The sequence below is a fragment of the Mobula hypostoma genome, chromosome 13 (genome assembly GCF_963921235.1).
Source record: "Mobula hypostoma chromosome 13, sMobHyp1.1, whole genome shotgun sequence".
Classification (NCBI taxonomy): Eukaryota; Metazoa; Chordata; class Chondrichthyes; order Myliobatiformes; family Myliobatidae; genus Mobula; species Mobula hypostoma.
Window position 1 is genome coordinate 17,223,191 of NC_086109.1, and position 24,003 is coordinate 17,247,193.

A 24,003-nucleotide genomic window follows, 5' to 3' on the forward strand; every position below is an offset into this window, starting at 1 on the left:
CCTCCCCTTCTTTCATACTGCGTAGCTTTGGGATTGACCTTGAGACATTTTACATATAAGCTATTTTTTGTAGTACAGTCCAGATTGGGAAATGCTAGACCTACCATTCGTTTGGTAAAATCGTTCCTCTTGATTTTCTAATTTTCTATTGTTGTCCTTACACTGGTTTCTGTTGTGGACTCCTGCAGCATAACCGACCAGAGCAAGTTGAAGAGATGGGAGACCTTTTATTTGTTCAGTCTATGCTAAATTCAAACCTTGATCCCAGAGCCTACCCAAACAGTACTTAAGGCAACTTTTACAAAGAGTCGCTTGCATATAAAGCCAAACTTATGGAGAAAATGGAAATAAAAGATATCTGCAGAAAATACTACAAATACCCAACTGGTCAGGCAGCCCGCCAAAAGATAAACAGAAAAAAAAGTCTCAGGTTAATAACTTGTCTTCAGAACCATGCCATTGATTGTTTCCTGAGGGGAGATGTGCATAGCACAATCACATCTCATCACAGCCCCTGTCCAATTTGCCACGGAACTAGGACTATGGTTTAATGGCATAAGTTCCCAAAGCACTGTTGGAAGAAGAACAGGGCACATCCTTTCATGGCTTCACCAGAACTTATCCTTCAATTGTCTTCACCAATGGAAGAAATGCTTTCCAATCACATTCTTGTTGTGGGGTATGGTGGCTTGCTGGCACAAATTACCTTCCTTGCCTCCTAAAGCAGTGACACAAATCTTTCACGAAAGCTTCATCATTGTAAATAAATCCCCTGAGTCTTTGTAGTGTTTCTTCAAATTTCAGTCTTCATTCTCCATTCTGCAAGATAGCGGAGTTCCAATCCTGAAACGATAGCTTGTGGAAAATAATTAAAATAAATAATCATGAAATTATCTGGATTATTGTCAGAGATTTGGGTGGTTCAAAACAGTTCTCAGAGAAGGAAATGAACAATCTCCAAGAGAAGGAAAATGCCTTCCTTATCTGATATGGTTCACTTTATGGCAGCTAAACTTTCAATATCTTTAGAGCAAAAAGTACATAAAAATATATGTATATTGCTTCTAACTTCACAGATTAAAGTAGAAAGTGGAATGGATAGCAAATCAGAGTTTCCAACTATGATTTATACTCCCATTGAATCTCAGTTTCTTTAGTAGAGAAGGAGGCCATTCAGTCCATCACACGTTATCTGGCTCTTTCAAAAAGTATTTGAGTTCTCCATAACCTTCCCTCCTTCCCTCATTTCTCAGGAAGATTCTTTTTTCTCCTTTAACAATTTATCTGATTCCCTTTCAAAAGTTGTTGTTTAATCTTAAATGCCATTCACTCACTCCGTCATTTCACAAACTGCCTTTAAAATCGTATGACTGATCAACCCTTTGCCCATTCGAAACTCTTTATTTTTTTTCTAACCTGAGTGAACTCTTCATTCCATTCATTGCTCTGACAAATTTCCTTGGTGTCTTCTCTACTGTAAAGTGAACAATTACAGCTCCAAACTCTATCCATGTTTCTGGACACCTTCATTCCCAAAACCATTTAGGAGTTCTTTTCTATATCAACTCCAAAGCCTTCACATTCTTCCATGAGCATGCTTCCCAAAATTCAACACGATATTCAACTTGGGCTTAATTAGGTTTATTTAAATTTCTTGAATTAGACTCTGAACTTCACTTCTAAAGCCCCTGGCTCTGATGCTGTATCCTATTTATTTGCTACAAGTACAAAATCCCTGTTCTTTCACCCTCTTAGAAGTGTATCATTTAGCTGTTCTGCCCCTGCTTATTCCTCTAACCAAAGATGTATCAGGATTGGGTCTATCCCTAATCACATTTCTCAAAGCACAGTTCTTACTCTGTCCTCAGATCCATGCTTGATGCCTTGTGGTAACACATGTATATGCTTTCAGTATCTCTCTGCAACGCACCACCTCACTCTGTCTCAAAGCTGTGCTGGTCCATAGTCCCACTTCATCCTTCCTCTGTAGGTGACACAAACAGTACAGTAAATGAAAGGGGAGAAAGTACCGGACAACATGAGGAGTGTACAGACAGTCTGCTCCAAGGAGCAAATAAAGTTTATTACAGAAAGTGTGAATTGATAGATTGGGATGAGTTGGCATCTGAAAGGAAAAAAAAATCTTCATTGCAGCGCAGAATAGAAGATACACGGTTAAGGTAATTGGCAAAAAGAAAGGCTGGCATTTACACAGATTTCTACACAACCACATGATGTTTCAAATTATTTCTCTTTTGATGTGTGCTCACTCTCATAATTTGCAGAATGTGATAGCACAGTAATCTCCCATATACCGAAATATGATATACATAAGTTAATATGAATCGGGGACAGCATTCTTAGCTCTGAGTTAGAGATTTCAAATTCACCCTGTTGTAGAAAAATATCGAACAAAATCAAAAGCAGACTGGACACCTTCATTCACCACAACACTGCACTATCATTGAACATAACCTTTGGGCTCACTTTCAAGTACTCTACAATTCATGGTCTCTATTAATTTACTTATCTATCTATCTATTTATTAATTGTGTACTTTTTTGTATTTGCACAATTTGTCAATCTTTGTGTGTAGTTTCTTACTGATTCTACTTCACTTCTTTGTTTTACCGTGAATGCCCGCAAGAAAATGGATCTCAGAGTAGTATTTGGTGATATATACGTACTTTGAGTTGGGGCACAGAAGTTCAGTCGGCCATCTAGTACATACGGCCTCTCGATCCCATCCTCCTGCTTCTTCCCCATACGTTTGAGGTCTCTCCCATCAGTCAATCAGTGCACGCAAAGCCTTATCGCAGTCGTCATTGGAAAGATGCCACTTCTGACAGCACGCTGCTCTCTCAGTGCTGCCTGCTTGTATCCGATCTGGGGCTTATAGCCAAAGGCATCAGACTCAAATTAAATTAAAACCGTTACATTGAGACTGACATGCAGAGATATTGATGGTAGAGTGCAGTGGTCAAGAGGGACACTGATATAACAAAATAGTTCAAAAGAACCTTGGGTGATGTGAGGATTTTTTTTGTATTTATAGCGTGCTGCTATGATCTGGATCGCAATGCCTTCAAGTGACAGGAGAAGCAGAATCAAATGTAACCTTCAAAAAGAGTTAGATAAATGTTTGAAGGGAATCATATGCCTGCCAGGGGAAAGAGTATCAAAGTGGGATGAGTTGGATAGTTCTTTCACAGCACAGATATGGTGGGCTTAATGATTGTTAAATTGTTTTATCAATGTCTCATGCACTGAGGCATGCTGAAGAACTTCGTTTTGCACACCACCCATTCAGATCATTTCCTCATATCAGTACTTCAAGGGAAAATCTACAGGAGAATGAAGAATATAGTGTTAAAATCACAGAGAAAATGCAGTGCAAACAGATGATGAGGTGCGAGTCCATGATGAAGTGTATTCAGTGGTCTTATTGCAGGGTGGAAGCTGCCCTTGAGACGGGTGCTATGTGCTTTCAGGCTTTTTTATGTTCTGCCTGATGGTTGAGGAGATGAAAGAATATCTGGGATGGGAGGGTGGTCTTTGATTACGTTGGCTACATTGCCAGGGCAGTGAGAAGTATAGACAGTCCCATTCTCTGCTGAAGAAATCTGCCTCGCGGCAGCAAAGAAAACTGCTCACACCGAACAACCACCCAACTCTAAATTAAATCAGACTATAGTATCCCTCAACAAATTCTCATCCTGTTAGGAAAGAAAGAACAGGGCTTCCATTTCCTTATCTTTGTCCAGAGGGTTCAACTGGAATTTATCCATGTGTGAGTGTTGGCAGAGGAAAGGATTCTGCTTGGATGTGATGTCCCTCACAGTAACGGAGCCAGTTGACTTTCAATATCCAGGCTCATAAATGAATAACGGCCCCTGGTGCAAGGAACCAGCGATTTGTAACAATGGAATCATTTGAATCAGTTGCGAGTCCTTGTGGACAGCAGGTGGAAGCATTCTGTCTTCCAGACAAAAATAAGTCAACCAATTATATCCGACTTTTAAAAGAATGTGATCCCAGATTGAATTTTAGATCAAATATTTCTGAGCCTTGTTTTTTAAACATTTTTATTTTACTTTATTTAGAAGTTCTCTACTGTACTGCCCATTATGCCACTAGCTTTTAGGGCAGAGATGAAGGTCCTTCCTTCTCAAACGGAGTTCAGGGCTTCCTTCATCATGTCTCTAGCTTCCTCTCATTTTCATTGCTGTCGTTCATGAAAGTTCCAGGTGGAGACTCAGGAATACCATCGCACTCAGATATAGAAGGAATCTTCATTGCTGTTTCCGTAACAATTTTGTTTTACCAGTCAGGGTGGTTAACCCTGAGCTAAACCTCAGAACCTGGAGGACCAGTGGACCACTCTCAGTCTGGCCTCTACCCCTTGACCTGTTTGACATGGGTGACCCTTCTAAGAGCCAAAGCATAAAGCCCTGACTCCAGCCAACATAGATGTCATTGAGGCACGCAGGCCTCTGAACCCTACAACCGCTGAGGTTGTGATCCTCAGAGGTACAGCACAGAAACAAGGCCCTTCTGGCCCAATGAGCCCTTGCCGCCCAATTACACCCATTTGACCAATTAAATTGCTAATCCATATGTCTTTGGAATTCAGGAGGAAACCAGAGCACCTGGAAGGATCCAATGTTATGTGGGTGGAAAGACTTTCAGACCCGCCAAACCTTAGCCGCTGAAATCCTCATCCAGACTTTAGTTATTACATCTGGACTTTATTCCAAATCATTTCTATTGCAATGAAAGTGCAGGGAAAATTAAAATAGAGGACAATCACCAATGTTTTATAAAAGGAAAATTGTATTTGATAAACGTAAGATTTAGAATGTACTTTACTGAGGAAATAAAGGGAGACCCATAGATGTAGTGTATTTGAATTTCATAAGGCAGTCAGTGAGGTGGCACATGAAATGTAAAAATTCATGGTCTTAAGGCAGGGGTTTTTCAACCTTATTTATGCCATGGACCCCTACTATTAACTGAGGGGGTCCGTAGTCCCCAGGTTGGGACCTCCTGTCTTAGAGGTAATTTATTACCAAGGTTTGAGGATTGCTCACTCACAGAATATAGAGAGTTGGGATCATTATGGCATTTCTAGGTTGACAAGCTCCAGTCAGTGCCGTGCCGCAGGAATCAGCACTGAGATCTCAACTGTTTATATTTTTAGTACTGGCTATTTGCATGGATCAAGTATGCTGTCACCAGGCAGGCAGACACAAGATAGTCGGGCAAGGTAGTTTCACGGAAAACACAAAGAATCTGCAAAGGTACCTAGACAGGCTAAGTGAGAGGGCAGAAACTTAGCAGATGGAATGAAATGTGAGGAATTGCAGCATTATCCATTTTGTTGAGAAAAATAGAAAACCAAATTAAGGTTTAAGTGGTTAGAGACTATAAGATAACATACTACAGATATACTTGCTTGAGCTTTCTCACTGAAGAACAGAAAGTTGACATCAAGGTACAGTAAATGATGAGGAGGTAACTGAAACGCTGGCATTCTTTGTAAGGTGGACGAAGTACTCGATCTGTACAGAATGCCGGTGAAACTGCCCTTGGTGTACAGTTTGGTCTTATTGCAGGAAGGATTCAACCTGCCTTGAGTGGAGAGGTTAAACTTGCCACTTTCTGCCAGTGTGTTAGGACATTTTCACTAGCAGTCTATAAAACACCAGTCGGCAGCTAAGCACAAAGGAGAGCTGAGTGAGTCAATGTCACCAGTGGAAGTATGTATCTCTGCCGCAGACAAATCATTTGTTTGCCTGAATGTGATGACATATGGAGACTGTGTACCTTCTGATCCCAATCCTGGAAAGGAGGAAGAGACAGATGTGCATAGTCAGAGAACCTGACTATTGATTTCAACATTTAGGAGAAGTTTGGATAAGTACATGGATGAGAGGAGTGTGGAGGACTATGGCCCAGGTGTGGGTCGATAGGACTAGGCAGAACAATAGCAGAGTGCAGGCTATTTTTGCACTATAGTGCTGTATGACTCTACACCCACTGGCATGCGGGCATGCCATGGCACTCACAAACCAAACCTTTACTACATTGGTTTGTGGTTATTATGAAAAACAATAAGGCTGGGAGCAAAACCTGACCCCCAAAAAAATCTGTTATGGATTGCAAAAGTGGACTGATGCCTGGCTCGATCATTCTTCTAAACAGCACTGATGTCCAGCTGGCCTATTAAAGTCAGAGCATCATAGGGAACTACAGCACAGAAACAGGCTCTTTGACCTATCTAGTCCATGCTGAATCATTTAACTTGCCTAATCCGATCGACCTGCACCTCGACCATAGCCCTCCACACCCCTCCCATCGATGTACCTATCCAAACTTCTCTTAAACGTTGAAGTCAAAATCGTATCCACCACGTGCTGATAGCTCGTTCCACACTTTCACCACGCTCTGAGTGAAGAAGTTTCCCCTCATGTTTCCCTTAAAGATTTACTCTCATAATTTTGTTTGCCTCTATCAAATCTCCCCGCAATCTTCTATGTTCCACAGAATAAAGTTCTAACAAACGCACTCTTTCCTTATAACTCATGTCCTCCAGTCCCTGCAACATCCCTTTAAGTTTTCTCTGTACTCTTTCAAGCTTATTTACATCTTTCCTGTAGGTAGGTGACCAAAACTGCACACAATACTCCAAATTAGGCCTCATCAACGTCTAAGACAACTTCAACCTAACATCCCATCTCTTGTACTCAATACTTCGATCTATGAAGTCCAATGTACCAAAAGTTTTTTTTTAAACAACCCTTCCTCTTTTTAAATCTTCTTATTGAATTAGTACACAAAAGGTAAATCATATATCAACCAATACCTTGTTATGATATAGATATACAAGAAATATTAATACAAAAAAAATGCAAACAACGTAGGTAAGTTATAAAATAACAAGGTAATATAATTGTATACTAGTTTTCCATATATATCGATAAAGGAGGAAAAAAAACCCAAAAAAACCACCCCCCAAAAAAACTACTGTGCAACTAAGCTACAAAGCAAAGCAATGGGCTAACTAGGTATATACCAGATTAAACAATCACGTCCTCAAACCCGACCTCCACTAATAGCAGATAAAATCCACGAAGGGAGTGTATATATGATCAAAGAGAAAAAATAGTTACATTAAATGAAAATATTGAATAAAATATCTCCAGGTCTGTTCAAATTTAACTGAAGTATCATAAAGATTACTTCTGATTTTTTCCAAATTTAGACACAGTATCGTTTGAGAGAACCAAAAAAACGTAGTTGGGGCATTAATCTCCTTCCAATGTTGTAGAATAACCTTTTCACCATTAAAGTAAGGAATGCAATCATTCTACGCGCTGAGGGGGGTAAATTACCAGAAGTTTTAGGTAACCCAAACATAGCAGTAATTGGATGGGGAGAAATATCACTATTCAAAACCTTTGAGATAATATTAAAAATGTCTTTCCAAAAAGTTTCCAGAGTAGGACAAGACGTGTGGGTCAAGGAAGCTATCTCCCCATGACATCTATCATATAGAGGGTTAATATGAGAATAAAAACGAGCTAATTTATCTTTAGACATGTGTGCTCTATGGACAACTTTAAATTTAATTAAGGAGTGTTTGGAACAGATAGAGGAAGTATTGACTAGTTGTAAAATATGAGCCCAATCATCCGCCGGGATAGTAAGGCCCAATTCCTTTTCCCAATCAGTTCTAATCTTATCGAATTAAGCTATTCTAAGTCTCATGATAGTATTGTAAATAATAGCCGTTACACCTTTCTGACACGGGTTGAGGTTAATGATAGCATCTAAAATATTTGTAGGGGGTAACACCGGAAGGGAAGAAAGTCTGGTATTTAGGAAATTTCTAACTTGAAAATATCTAAAACAGAAGTGTTCTTGGTAAATTATATTTGTTAGATAGCTATTCAAAAGACATAAGGGGGCCATCTGAAAATAAATCCAAAACAGTGATGTACCATAAAACAACCCTCTCTACCTGCGCCATCACTTATTCTGAAAGACACATACAAGCTTTGTACTCTCAAGATTTCACTTTTGAAGACCTCCCATGTACCAAGTACACCTTTGCCAGAAAACAGCCCGTCCCAATCCACATTTGCCAGATCCTTTTTTGATACCACCAATATTGGCCTTTCTCCAATTTAGACCACCTTTTTCCATAATTACCTTGAAACTAATGGCATTATGATCACTAGATGCAAAGTGTTCTCCGACACGAACTTCTGTCACCTGCCCTGTCTCATTCCCTAATAGGAGATATAGTATCACATTCTGTCTAGTTGGGACTTCTATGTACTGATGAGGCAATCTTTCTCGAGCACATTTGACAAACTCTATCTCATCCAGTCCCCTTACAGTATGGGAGTCCCAGTCAATATGTGGGAAGTTAAAACCACCTACTATCACAACATTAAGTTTCTAACAACAGTATGCGATCTCTCTAAAAATTTGTTCCTCTAAATCCCACAGACTGTTGGATAGTCTATAATATAGCCCCATTAAAGTGGTCATATCTTTTTTATTGGAAGAGGTACAGTCAACGTTTCGAGCCGAGACCCTTCGTCAGGACTAACTGAAAGAAGAGCTAGTAAGAGACTTGAAAGTGGGAGAGGGAGGGGGAGGGGAGATCCTAAATGATAGGAGAAGACAGGAGGGGGAGGGATGGAGCCAAGAGCTGGACAGTTGATTGGCAAAAGGGATATGAGAGGATCATGGGACAGGAGGCCAAGGGAGAAAGAAAAAGGCCGGGGGGGAAGCCCAAAGGATGGGCAAGGGGTATAGTGAGAGGGACAGAGGGAGAAAGAGGAGAGAGAGAAAAAGAAAGTGTGTATATAATTAAATAAATAACAGATGGGATGGGACATTAGCAGTAGTTTGAGAAGTCAATATTCATGCCATCAGGTTGGAGGCTACCCAGACGGAATATAAGGTGTTGTTCCTCCAACCTGAGTGTGGTTTCATCTTTACAGTAGAGGAGGCCATGGATAGACATATCAGAATGGGAATGGGACGTGGAATTAAAATGTGTGGCCACTGGAAGATCCTGCTTTCTGTGGCGGACAGAGCATAGGTGTTCAGTGAAACGATCTCCCAGTCTGCGTCGGGTCTCGCCAATATATAGAAGGCACACTCAGGTTGGAGGAACAACACCTTATATTCCGTCTGGGTAGCCTCCAACCTGATGACATGAACATTGACTTCTCAAACTTCCGCTAATGCCCCACCTCCCCCTCGTACCCTATCCGTTATTTATTTATTTATATACACACATTATTTTTCTTTCTGTCCTTTTTCTCCCTCTGTCCCTCTCATTATACCCCTTGCCCATCCTCTGAGCTTCCCCTCCTCCCCCTTTTCTTTCTCCCTAGGCCTCCTGTCCCATGATCCTCTCATATCCCTTTTGCCAATCAACTGTCCAGCTCTTGGCTCCATCCCTTTGCCTCCTGTCTTCTCCTATCATTTCAGATCTCCCCTTCCCCCTCCCACTTTCATATCCCTTACTAGCTCTTCCTTCAGTTAGTCCTGACGAAGAGTCTCGGCCCAAAATGTCGACTGTACCTCTTCCTAGAGATGCTGCCTGGCCTGCTGCGTTCACCAGCAACTTTTATATGTGTGTTCCTTGAAATTCCAGCATCTGCAGATTTCCTCATGTATACCTTTTTTATTCCTCAGTTCCACCCATAAAACCTCACTGGACAAGTCTCCAGTCTGTTCTGACTGAACACTGCTGTGGCATTTTCCCTGACCAGTAACGCCACTCCTCTCCCTTAAATCCCAACCCTCCACATCACAGTCCAGTGTTTGTGTGGGGCATCTACTTGGACCATAGAGTCATAGTATTGACTTATAATGCACAGAAGCTCATCGATCTGTGCTGTACGATGATTCTAAAGGTTCGAAGATTCGAAGTACATTTATTATTAAAGTATGTATACAGAACACAACTGAGAAACACCCTCGCGCTATGAAACAAAGAAACTCCATGAAATCCATTCAAGAAAACACTAAACACCCAAGGTGCGAAAACAGAACAAGTTGCGCAAATGGCAAAAGTCAGGTCAACAACACAGAGAATATCAATTATCAAACCAAGAGTTGAATAGCATTCAGTTTAGCTCAGTTCGGTGCCGCTTTGCTTGTCGCAGGTCGCAGGTCGCAGATCCATTCTTCGCCAAAGCACATCGGTTGCCCTGATCAAAATACTCAAACCCAGCAAAAAATAGAGTAACCGGATTCCAGAAACACATGCAACATGAACTTCAAAGTCTCTCAAAATGACTGTCCAGCCCCATCAATCTACACCCGGACCATAGCCCTCCATACCCTGCCATTACATGTATCTATCCAAACTTATCTTAAATGTTGAAATCAAACTTGCATCCACCACTTCTGCTGGCAGCTCGTTCCACACTCTCTCCACCCTCTTATTGAAGAAGTTCTTCCTCATGTTATCCTTCAACATATCACCTTTCACCATTAACTCATGATCTCTAGTTCTAGTTTGAGCAAATATCACCATGACTACCAGGCATGAGTGAGGCTCCTGAGCCATCATAGATAGGGTTGCCTTTCTCACTCCCAAATAAGGGACAAAAGTAGCAGTCAAATACGGGACATTTGTGTTTTCCCCGAGAAAGACTACCACGACCATGAAGCCCTGCGCAGGTACCTGTGTGCATATGCGTGATGTGCGCATACGTGACGTGCGCATTCGTGTACGTGCTGATTTTTTTTTCTACAAATCGGTTTTGGCTTTATCTTCCCGATTCTGTTAAGTGAAACTACACTGTACATACATTATTTCTACTTTATATAGGCTATGTATTTATCATATCGTTCCTGCTTTTACTATATGTTAGTGTTATTTTAGGTTTTATGTGTTATTGGTATGATTTGGTGAGTTATTTTTTGGGTCTGGGAATGCTCAAAAAATTTTCCCATATAAATTAATGGAAATTGCTTCTGCGCTTTACGCCATTTCGGCTTACGAACGGTTTCATAGGAACGCTCTACCTTAGCGGGGGAAATACGGGACAAGGACGGTCCTGTATGGGACAAACCAATTTAGCCCAATATATGGGATGTCTCGGCTAATACGGGACAGTTGGCAACCCTAATCATAGATGATGTTCAAAATGAAGCTGAGCATTATTCTACAGCAAGGAAGGTATGCACCTGAAGACAATTTAGATAACATTTACTTGGTTGATTTCTCAGATGAGTGGGTTGCCTTATGTGAAAATGGTCAAACAGGTTGGTCATTAGAATTCAGAAAATGTGTTCTTATTAAAACAATTAAGATTCTGAGGTTATGACAAGTTGGAGAGAATGTTTCTAATGCAGATGAATCTGAAATAAGAGGAAACATTCTGAGGTTTCAGGATAAGGCTGCATCAACCTAAGACAGAAATGAAGGATAATTTATCCTTCAAAAGGGCTGTGAACCTTTTGTAAGTCTTTAGCTGAGAACTGTGGAGAGAGAATGAGTAAACATATTCACAAATGAGATGAATTGTTGCACTGTGGGGAATGGGGAATTGGTAGGAAAATGTAATGGCCTTTCGCTGCTGTCTCTGTGAACCTCTGGTGATCCATAACTCTCCTGCCTGCGTCCAAGTCTGATTTATGAATTTAACCTCCACACTGACCTACATTATCGCCCAGTCAGGGAATGTCTCAATTATTTCCAAATCTCTTAATGCCTCTTTCACTTCCCATCTGTTATCCTTCAAGATATCTGCACACGTTGACTTCAGACTTCTTGCACAGTTCTGATATTAACTGGTTTAACATATCTCGTCGGCTGCTGTGTCCAGACCTCTGGAATTCTAAGCTTAATCTCTTTAAGAGGTTAAAGGCCATCAGGAAGTAGATACAGAAGCCTTAGGCCCCACACCACCCACAGGTTCAGGAACAGTTGTCACCCTTCAATGCTCAGGCTCCTGTACCAGCATCGATAACTTCACTCTCCTCCGTGCTGAACTGATTTCACAACTTGTGGAGTCACTTTCATGTACTCTACAAGTTATGTTCTCAGCGTATTTATTATTCGTTTATTTTCAGATTTGCACAGTTTGTCTTTTGCAGGTTGGTTGTTTTGTCAGTCTGTGTGTGTTGCGTTTCATCGATTCAATTGTATTTCTTTGTTCTACTGAGAATGCCTGCAAGAAAATAAATCTCAAGGTCGTGTATGTTGACATATGGTGGAGTTGTGACTCAGCCAAGTTTTGATGAAAGAACATTGACCCAAAATATTTACTCTGTTTCTCTTTCCACAGATGCTACCTGACTTGTTAAGTATTTCCAGTACTTTGTGCTTTACTTCACACTTCAATAATCCCTTTGTTGCCAATAAAGCAGTTTGTAATGTGCTTTAAGTATATTATTTAAATGCAAATCAAAGAACTGCAGGTGATGGAAATTTAAAAAAACAGACACAGAGGAACTTCTACCTGCAATATAAACAGTAATTTTCCTTCCATGAATTCTGCCTGACTTGATGAGGGTTTCAAGTATTTTATGTTTTTATCTTATAATCTATAAATTCACTTATTGGTTTTATTTGTCTTCATTTTCCTTCATGGCAGTGTCAAATTTTTAGAGGGCTTGAATTTTTCCGGTTTAACATTAAAAACCAAGGAAACACCACTGAAAGCCTACTTGAAAAACAATCTTTGTTTTCGCTGACAAAACTCGGCATTGGCAGTAAAGGTCGACCATGCAAAATTTGCATTTTCATTCATTTTTCTTCAAGAACACCACACGCAGCTTTCAATGTGCACACACAGGCACATTTTTTTGTTTGTGTGATGCACGGGGCAATGGTTTAATGGTGGTGATGTTGATGTAAATATGACTTTGAATATGTATGTGTTGTTGTTATTAACAATGTCAATTTAGTTGCCCTTGGTATTTCAAGAACAGAATGATTAGTGACAAAGTTCAAGACACCTCTTGTTTCATGTCTGCAAGTGACAAAAAATGCTTATTTTTGCTGAAAATGAATGAAAATCGTTGAAGCACTTTAGAATTAAACCAAAAATGTAAAAAAAACTGAAGCAGCAATATTGTCCTTGTGGAGATTCTGGTGATTTAAAGATGCACCAGCAATAGCACTGAACTACCTGATCCATGCAGGGGCGCTCTAACAGCCTGCTGCCTCTCCATCCATTACTACTGTATTCACACCCCGCCAAGCTGCAACCGAACTTGAATGTGGCCTCACAAATCCCGCCCCCACCTGCTCATACGGCTCTCGCTGCCCATTGGTCAAGGCTCCTCGCCATCACGCTTTCCCGTCACTTCCGGCTGGTCGGGGAAGGTTTGGTTGGAGGCGCAGAAAAAGGGGCGGCGCTTGCTCGCATTCTCCCTCCCCCTTTGGACAAGGCTGGTGCTCTGAGTGAGGCAGCGGCTCGTCCTGAGCTCCGGCGATGGCGGTTTTTGCTGCAGCTCTTTGTCGGCGGTGATTTGAACCGGCGGGCTTCGTAGATCCATTGCGTTGGCTGTTGTTCATTTTATCCGCATGGGGTGATTTTCAGGAGGGGACGGGTTTGATGTGATGAGGCGGTGTCGCTATGAGAGAATCCAAATTTTATCCCTCAGTCATAATATAATTATCCATTCAGGATGTTTTCCTGTAAACGTCAACGGTTTATGGGGAGGGACCAGTGGAAGGGCACGTTTTTAAGCTACTTATAAATATTATCCTGTTCTGGGCTTTCTTCATCATCTGTTGGGGTTGGTGACAGAAATTTACACAGGAAGATCCCAGTCACCGCCAGCACTTGCTCCTCCGAGTCCAACTCCCACTTCCTCCACCCTCCTCCTCTCCCCAGTACTTTCCCTCCTTGTTGCAGATGAAGCGGTGTAAATCTGATGAGCTGCCCCTGGATGAAGAGCAGGGGGTGAAGGCAGGAGCTGGCGCTGATGCTGCGGTTCGACAGCAGCGTGATGTTGCTTCTTCAGAGGTTGGCTGCCCATCGCTCTCTTTGCCAACATCGACCCGCAGCATCAAAACTCAAGATTCAAAGGTATAGTATACTGCTGCTGCTTCTTTCCGATCAGTATAGTTCACAGTAACACAGACCGAATGAGAAAAATAGTGTCTCGGCTGGGGATGTTGATCTGTTTCGCTTCCCACAGATGCAGCCTGATCTGCTGAGTATGTCCAGTATTTGTGTCTGATATGTTGTTTTTGATCTAGATTTAACAATTTGTTTTGAATTTTTGGCTCCAAATATTGCCTGTGTTCTTGGATTGTTCAAGATTTCTTATAGCAGTCAGTGGTTGCTTTAAAACTTGAATGTTTATTTGAATTTTTAAATCTTGAAATACAACCTATCCTGACAATACCTAACAGGTCAGGCTGCTCTTGTAGAAAGAGAAATCTTTCAACAGTAGGATAGTCCTGGGTATTCCTTTCTTTTCCATGTGTGTTGCTTGATCTGCTGTATTTGCATTTTTGTTTGTAGGTTTCCATTGACTTTTTATCTTGCTGGTTTAAATGAGGTTAATGTTGAAAAGCATGTGGTTTGACATGATGTGGAAATTACACATCAAGCAGTTTTAAGGTGAAGAAAGGAAATATTGCTTTGTTATCAGATTTAACATATTTCTAAGCAAAATGTTGTTCACTTACAGAGGATAGATTATGGGGTGTTGTGCCCAATTTTGGGTTCGTCAGTGGATATGGAACTATGCATCACTACTCCCAAATTTCCAAATTTTTATTATTTACTATTCACTTTTTTGAATAGATTGTATTTCAAATTATTTTCAAGTTAGTGATTGAGCTTATTCAAAGTACATTTTTTGGAATAGAAATGCAAGGTCAAGTAGGGTCTAGTGAGTTTAAACAATTAGTTTCAAAGGAGGGGCAAAGAGTCTCTGAAAGATGCAAGTTGAAATTAATTTTGAATTTTTCTGTTGTGAGGTATTATTCTTTGTTTGCAATGTAGTAGTGTAGTCATGTATGCTGTTGCTTAATTCCAGTTGAGCAGACATATGGGTGGGGCAATTGACCACTGTCTCTCTGCCAATTGAATGAAAAATCAAGTCAGGGTTTACAGTATTATGCAGAAAATCCTGTTGGGATGTTGGTTCAAGGATATTGACTGAAGATATAGTAGATCAGAGAGGTTACGTCCACTTACTTAAGTCACATGTGTAAGATAGACAGTGGGGTTAATTGTCAGATGAAAACCATAATCCCTGGAGAAGAGCCCTCAGCAGAAATTTTTTGCAAGTCCAAGAATCCAATCCAGTTTGTTTTCTCATTTCTTTTGGAATGCAGTTTACTGGTCTTTCAAGTAAAGACCAGTAAAGTTTAAAATCATAACCTATGACTGTGGTTGTGGAAATAAATGGGTAACATTTCAGTTGTGTGGTTCAGGACTTTGTTTAAGCCTTTTAATGTCATAACTCTTTCCATTCAATTTACTGTAGTTATTGCCCCCTTGTGCTGACAGTATTCATTTATAGCACTTTGCTCGTTTTTATATATAAATGGAGCTCATCACTTGATCTTGATGTTATTTATGTGAAGGCAGTAATATAAAGAAAATTTATGAGCCATGTTTTTAATTTACATGAATAATACATGCTGGTTTTATGTGTTGCGTTCCAAATTACCTTCACCTCGGTTTTGGAATAGGGTGAAACAGTTGGCTATAGCTGCAAGGGTGGTATCTGAATGTTGAAAAATTGTGGATCTTGCACCTTTCTGTAGAAGTGGTGTGGGGATGAACCAAAATTCGAGAGACCAATTAAACTAGTGGTGGGGAAAGTTATCTAAATAATTGGAAACTATCACTGGGGCATTTCTGGATTGATAAATGAAAGCTTGGATTGATTTGTTACAGCAATTTGTGCCAAACTGAAATGATAGTTTATTTTTAGGTGATGTTACAAGGTGTTGAAATTTTTGGTATACAGTATGTGAATTTCATAAAGGTGTTTGATAAGGGGCACAAGCTGACCTTGTCATCCAGATTGAAGGCCATGGAATAAAGTGATATGTGGCCGCCTAGGCACGAAGTTTACTGAAGCATCAGGAAACAGAATAAACGATTGGTCAGTGAAGTAGTGTCCACAGGGGTCCACACTAGCATCAGTTTTCTTAAACTATATTAATGATTTGGACTTTAGTTTGCAGGGAACAATTTCTACATTATTTTAGATGACACCAATCTGTAAGCCTAAGAAACTGTAAAGTGGATAGTAATAGAGTTCAAGAAGGCACAGGCAGTCTGGACCATTAACTGGTGGGTGAAAATTAATGGTGAGAATGTAATTGGTTTCAGTGATGAGAAAAGATCGTTTTAAAAGGAGTTCAACGACGGGATCTGATGTTATGTGTGCATAGTTTGTTCCAACTAGCAGAATAAGTTCAAAAACATGACTGAGCCTTGTCTTTATAAACAGCAGGACAGAGTAAGGACAGAATAATAAATCTTTCTAAAATATCTGAAGAACAGCAAGACTTTACAAAGGATGGCATGGTCTGCTGAGAGGATCATCGGGGTCTCTCTGCTACCCATCTGAGATATTTATCAGGAGCTCTGCATATTCAGGGCCCGTAATATTGTCAAGGATCCGTATGATCTGTCCAACAATCTCTTTAACTTCCTACCATTAAGCAGGAGCTAACAGCATTAGGACAAGTACTGCTAGGATAGGAACCACCTTCTCCAAGCCTTGAGACTACTGAACTCCTGCCACCACCTAGGTCTTGTTACTGTATGTATGAAATGCTGGTACTGTACTGTTATACTGTTTACTTTTTAACTTGTGTCATAAGTGCACCTTATGCTTACTGTCAATCTCCTGGAATTTATTTCTATTTTTATTTGTGGTAATACAGTAGATTATGGTTAATTGGGACACATTGGGACCAGTACATTGTACCCCAATTTAGTGGCTGCCTCAATTAGCCGAAGTTTCATGGACATAGTTAAAAGGGTATTTCTTAAAAAAAGATCATCTACCATTTAACTGATCAGCAAAATACAATATGTATTTAAATGAAATAGAGAACAAATTAATTATACTACTACAATACTATAAACCTGTGTATTATTTCCTAATAGTTAACAATGGAGGAATTCATCGGGTGTATACTGCTGTGTTTTTTTTTCTCACTTGCTTACTGCCTATTGCACCCGCTAGTATTTAGGGCAGCAGTGAAGATCCTCCATCTTGGCGGTATTTAGGGCTTCCTTCATTGTAACAGTTGCTTTCTGTCAGTTTTCCCTATTGTTGGATGTGCAAGTCCCAGATGGGGAATCAGGAATACTGTCGCACACAGACGTAGAAGGATTCTTCTTTGCCTTTTCCGTAACAGTTTTGTTTGACCAGTCAGGGTTGTTAGCTCTGACCTGAATCCCTGAATCTGGAGGACCAGAGGGCCACTCTTAGTCTTACCTCTACCCTTTGACATGTTTGGCATGGGTGACCTGACCAAGAACCTAAGTGTAAAGTCCTGACTCCAGGCAGCGTAGCTCTCTGGGTCATTCAGGCACACAAGCCTGGAGGTGTGCTCTTTTGATTAATTGTAAGTGAACAAAATTAGCGCCGATGCCTAGTGCATATAATGGGCTGCCTTCATACAATGCTTTTGATGATTGCATCTTCCAAATTTTCATTTTCATTGTAACACTCAAGATGACTAGATACATTCAAATTCTTCACGGTTCCTAACTTGTTGAAATAGTGAAATCGCAAACAAGAGAAGATCTGCAGGTGCTGAAAATCTGAGCAACACACAAACTGCTGAAGGAACTCAGCAGGCCAGGCAGCATCTATGGGGGATAAAAAAGCACAGTCGACATTTCGGGCAGAAATCCTTTGGCAGTGAAATCATTTCATTTTCATCTTCATTTTGGCATTTCCAAGCTTGAATGCATAAAGCTGCAGGGAGCAAGACCATCCTGAATTGTCTTACTGCTTATTTCTCGCCAACTGTCGGTGACCAAAAATCACCTCTTTTTGAACACAAATACAGTCGGTCCTCCTTATCTGCGAGGGATTGGTTCCAGGACCCCTCGCGGATACCAAAAAACGCGGATGCTCAAGTCCCTTGTTTAACCTGTCTAAATGTGGTGGACCTTAGGACCCAGTGGAAACCCGGACCTTATTTAACTGATCTCCGTACGGTGGACATTAGGACCCGGCAACAGAGCTCTGAATCCGCAGTGTTTCTGATCATAAAAATAATCACGATTGCGATTTAAAATAAAGTGGAAATAATAAAGCGATTGGAAAGAGGTGAAATGCCATTGGTCATTGGAAAAGCGTTAGGCTACAGTCGGTCAACGATCGGAACAATTTTAAAGGGTGAAGTGAGAAAAGCCCTGTCCCGATTAAAGCTACAATTATTACAAAGCAACGCAGTGGTTTAATTATAGAGTTTTGGGGTTTTGGGTTTTTGATCCTTCACATCAACCCGGCAGGGATGGGAACGGTCTGTCACTGGATTAAACACAGGAATTTCCGTTCCGGAGCCCGGCGCTGAAACATACGTTTCTTAAGTGCTTTATATGCATAGAAAGGTAAAATGTATACTATATACTAAGACAAATGTTTGACTAACTGTTGCTAAATAACACTGGATGTACCTGTTCGGACTTACTTAGTAAGAGAACTTCCATTTTTTTTCGATCCCGATCCACGATAACCTATGCATATCCTCCTGTATACTTTAAATCATCTCCAGATTACTTATAATACTGAATACAATGTAAATGCTTTGTAAAGTAGTTGTTATACTGCATTGTTTAGGGAATAATGACAAGGGAAAAAAGTCTACATGTTCGAACAATAAGTGCTGGAAGACCACTTCCGGGTTTTCTTGATTCGCGGTTGGTTGAATTCGCGCATGCAGAACCCGTGGATAAGGAGGGCTGAGTGTACATGCGACGGATTTTAAAACTGTTCACTCTAAGCATGGTGTAGTGTCTAATGGCCACAAAAGTGCATGCGACTGACACTAGTTGGAAACTTTTCGGTGACAGTCTCCTGTTCCAATTAAGTGGCATGGTGTCCCAAATAAATCAAGGGAATCCTGGCTATTTTTTTGATAAGGTTTTGTTCTTTAAGAGTTTTCCCCAAATGAGCAGCTGCCCTGATTAACTGATGGCCCAGTTATCTGGCATTTACTGTATTACTTCGTGTTGTGTGTGAGTTGTTTGTTCTGTGTTGTGCACCTTGTTCTGGGGGAATGTTTTGTTTGACGATATATATGTATATAGTTGAATGACAATGAATTTGAAAGCACCCCCCCCTGCCCCCCACAACTGGAGTAGAGTGTCCAATTCTGAGTTTTACTTGTAGGTAAGATGATTCCAGGTGCGAGTTATATGGATAGACTGGAGAAACTGGAATTGTTTTACCTGAAACATAAAGGGTTGAAAAAAATAGTGATAAAAGTATTTAAAATTGTGAAGAGTTTGGGTAAATTGGATAGATTTATCCAGGGTGCAGGTAATTGGCAGAAGAATCAAAAGAGATCTGAGACAAAAGTGTTTTACACACTGAGTATCCAAGGTCTGTATTGAAGTGAAGGTAGTTGTCGTGTAAAGGGAGTTAGATGTATATCAGAAAGAAAATAATTTTAGTGCTCAGGGCAGAGGAATGAGATGAACTGGATTGTACGTACTTACATAGACATTTTGTAGGCCGGATTGGTTAAATTACATTCATGATCTCTGTTATCCATTATTTGGCCAGCTTTGTATCCTTGCTGTAAATAACCCTGTTATTCCATTGGCTTGAATTTGAGTTGAACTCATCAAAAGCCTACTAGAAATTCATAGACATTGTATTATTTAAATCAACTCTGTTTCATCATCAAAGCAATATCAGATTAGTTAAAACGATTTGCCAAAACAAATCTGTGCTGCCTTGACTTTATCTATTTTCTTCTGTTTTACTCAAAGGTTTCCCACCAGACTGGGCTGTAGTTGCTGGGCATATCCTTAATCTGTTTTGAATGAGGGAATAACATTTGTCCTTCAGTGGCGTCATTCCATCCAGAGACCTGGAGAATTATAAATATATCGCCTTTAATCCTGAGTGGTGCTCAAGTGAAGTGCCTGCTTTGTAAATATTTTACTGTACTTCCTCCACCTGTCATGGTCTCTATATATTGTTCATGTATTTGCCTGATTAAGAAGATAGAGTTTTGTTTGCATTCAAAATTTATATTCTAAGTTTAGTTTTGCTCTTGGTTTGTATCTCACCTCCTTTTTACTCCACCTCCAAGCCCCTGAAATTTTGCAGAGTGGGTGAATCACCAGCTACAAAATCAGTCAGCAAATCAGGCACACACTACATGGATTGGTTTAGGTAATAGGGTTTAATTTAAGGAAATTGCGGTTTGCTTCAGTAGAAAATATGGTGGTGTGCAGGACTATTTCATGTAGAAAATCTTGTTTTAAAATGTAATGGCAGGGAGGAATCTCGCCATTTATTTCAGTTCAAGGGAGAGACATGGAACTGGTAATTAAGGGATGGTGTCTGTAATAAAAACCAAAGTTGGAGCCTTTGCTCTTCTGAGCATTTATTGTCCATCCTTTGTCTTTGAACTGCAGCTGACTTCTCATGAAAGAAAAGCATCATAAAACAAAAAATTGCAGTGCAAAAAAAGAGGCCATTTAAAACATTCTGTTCATGCTGCCTAAAATAGAGCGTTTTAATGTTCACCCACTTACAGTCTCATTCTGTTGCCTTGTGTGTTACTGCTCTTCATGTCATGCAGGTACAGTAATGTTTAAATCGGGTGTGGATTTTTGCTTGAAACTCTTTAAAGCATAAAATGCCTGGTCACTGCAACTGTCCGTGAGGGAACTTTCTCTCTATCTTTTCTTGTATTTCAAAAGTTTGAAGTAAATTTATTAAAATACACATATGTCACCATCTACAACCATGAAATTCATTTTCTTGTGGGCATATTCAATAAATCCATAGAATAATAAGCATAACAAATCAATGAGAAGCTACATCAACCTGGGTGTTGAAACAGAGTGCAGAAGACAACAAATTGTGCAAATACAAAAAGAAAGAAGTAACAATAATAAATAAAAAGCAATAAATATTGAGAACATGAGATGAAGAGTACTTGTAAATGAGTTCATAGGTTGTGGGAACAGTTCAATGATGGGCAAATGAGGTTAGGCGAAGTCATTCCTTTGATTCAAGAGCCGAATGTTTGAGGGGTAATGGAGTGGTGCTAGAAAGTTTGAACCCTGTGGAATGTTCTCTGTTTCTGCATAAATGACTTAAAATGTGATCAGATCTTCACTATGTCCCAAAACTAGATAAAGAGAACCCAATTAAATAAATAAATAAAAACATTATACTTCATTTATTTATTGAGAAAAATGATCCAATATTACATATATTTCTGGCAAAAGTATGTGAACCTCTGGGGTGATGCCTTTGACAAAAGCTATTTGGAGTCAGGTGTTTCAATCAATGGAATGAGATTGGGGGTGTGGGTTGTAGAGGTGCCCAGCCTTATGAAAAAGACACACAGTCAGGTTACAGACAGAGCCTTCTCTTCTCAAGAAAGATCTGTTTATGTACATCATTTCTTGATCAAAACAACTTTCTGAGCAGCTTAGAAGAAGAATTGTAGAGATGCATGAAACTGGAAAAGGCTACAAAAGCATTTCTAGAGACTTGAGTGTTCATCTGTCCACAGTAAGAAAAATCGTCTACAAATGGAGGAAACTCAGTACTGTTGCATTGTCCCTAGCAGTGGGCATCCTGCAAAGATCACAGCAAGAGCACAATGTGCAATGCTAAATGAGGTGAAAGAATATTCAAGGGCAACAGCGAAAGGCCTGCAGAAATCTCTAGAACTTTAAGTCTCTGTTCATGTGTCCAGTATAAGAAAAACACTAAACAAGAATGGTGTTTATGAAAGGACACCATGGAGGAAAACGCTGCTCTCCAAAAAAAACTTGCTGCACATCTGAAGTTTGCAAACGACCACTTGGATGTTCTACAATGCTTCTGGGTTAATGTTTTGTGGACAGATGAGACAAAAGTTGAACTTTCTGAAATGCACATTGCTATGTTTGGAGGATAAAGGGCACTGCACACCTACACAAACCTAACCCCAACTGTGAATCATGTTGGAAGGAGCGTCATGGTTTGGGGCTGATTTGCTGCCTCGGGGCTTAGACAGCTTGCAATCCTTGAGGAAACAATGAATTCAAAATTGTATCAATTTGTTTTACAGGAGAGTGTCAGGGTAGCAGCCTGTCACTTGAAGCTTAACAGGAGTTGGATAATACAACAAGACAATGATCCGAAAGGCGAGAGTAAATCAGAATGGTTTAAAAAGAAGAAAATTCATGTTTTGGATTGGCCGTGTCAAAGTCCTGACCTTAATCCTATAGAAATGTTGTGGAAGTACCTGAATCAAGGAGTTCATGCAGGGAAGCTCACTAACATCGCAGAGTTGAAGCGATTTTGTAAGGAGGCCTAAAAATTCCTCCAAGCAGAATTGATCAACAGAGACCGGAAATGTTTGAGGTTTTTGCTGTACAAGAGTGTCACGCCAGGTACTGAAAGCAAAGGTTTACATTTTCTGACAAATAGTCATAGTAGTCGTAGTCATACTTTATTGATCCCGGGGGAAATTGGTTTTTGTTACAGTTGCACCATAAATAATTGAATAGTAATAAAACCATAAATAGTTAAATAGTAATATGTAAATTATGCCAGGAAATAAGTCCAGGACCAGCCTATTGGCTCAGGGTGTCTGACCCTCCAAGGGAGGAGTTGTAAAGTCTGATGGCCACAGGCAGGAATGACTTCCTATGACGCTTTGTGTTGCATCTTGGTGGAATGATACAATAAATGTAGTATTGTGTCATTTTTCTCAAATAAATGAACAAGTGTAATGTTTGTGTTATTTATTTAATTGGGTTCTCTTTATCTAGTTTTAGGACAAATGTAATCACATTTTAGGTCATATTTATGCAGAAATGGAGAACATTTTACAGGGTTCACAAACTTTATAGCACCACTGTAACTGTCCCTGAACCTGATGGTGTGAGTCCTGAGGGTCCTGTACCGTCCTGATAGCTGTAGTGAGAAGAGAGCATGTTCTGGGCGGTTCGGGTCCCTGATGATGGATGCTGCTTTCCTGTGTTTTATGTAGATGTGCTCAATGGTGGGGAGGGTTTTACCTATCTGGGACTGGGCTGTATCTGTTACTTTTTGTAAGATTTTCCATTCAAGGGCATTGGTTTTTCCATACCAGGCTGTGTTACAGCCGATCAATGTACTCTCCACTACACATCTAGAGAAGCCTGTCAAAGTGTTAGATGTCATGCTGAATCTTCACAAGTTCCTGAGGCAGTGGAGGTGCTGCTGTGCTTTCTTTGTAATTGCACGCGTGCTGGGCTCAGGACATAATGACACTGAGGAATTTAAGATTGCTGGCCCTCTCCACCTCTGATCCTCTGAGAACTACCTTACGGACCTCCTGGTTTCCTTCTCCTGAAGTCAATTAACTTAAATTTATGTCCTCTGATTTTAAAAACATCATATTTTAGATTTCTTATACTTCCAAATTTAACTTTGAAATTTAAAAAATCTTTTTTGATCTCTTCTCTTTCTTCACCTTCAATTTACCTCTTCTCTAGACAGATATGCTGCAATTAATAAACTTTCTGCATCTCCATGTGGTATTAAGAGAATTGAGGGATATTGGTATGGTGCAGGAAAAGATAGCTTATATGCATTTATTGATTGTCTGTCCATAAAGTGATGCACGGCATAGGAGTCTCTGCACTTAAGGTGGTAGACAGAAAATTATATAATAGTGGTGGTTGGGGGTGTGGAGGAGTGGGTTAGTGGGTTAAGGTGTTGATGAGCTTTGCTGCTTGGTGAAAGCAACTATTTTTGAGTTTGGTGGTCCTTGCGTGGATGCAATATAGCCTC

At 40.2% G+C, this 24,003-nt stretch overlaps 1 protein-coding gene across 3 annotated transcripts in view; it reads left to right on the forward strand.

The window, feature by feature from the left end:
* Nucleotides 1-24,003, forward strand: part of tmcc2 (transmembrane and coiled-coil domain family 2) — a 189,033-nt gene that overhangs the window by 15,316 nt on the left and 149,714 nt on the right. Inside the window, exon 1 of one of the 3 annotated variants that reach the window (XM_063065370.1) lies at nucleotides 13,449-14,078. The exons of the other annotated variants lie outside the window; for them this stretch is intronic. Coding sequence (XP_062921440.1) covers nucleotides 13,905-14,078 — 174 coding nt within the window. The 5' untranslated portion in view covers nucleotides 13,449-13,904. Of the gene's footprint in view, nucleotides 1-13,448; nucleotides 14,079-24,003 lie in introns of those variants that run through there. 3 annotated transcript variants of the gene reach the window in all.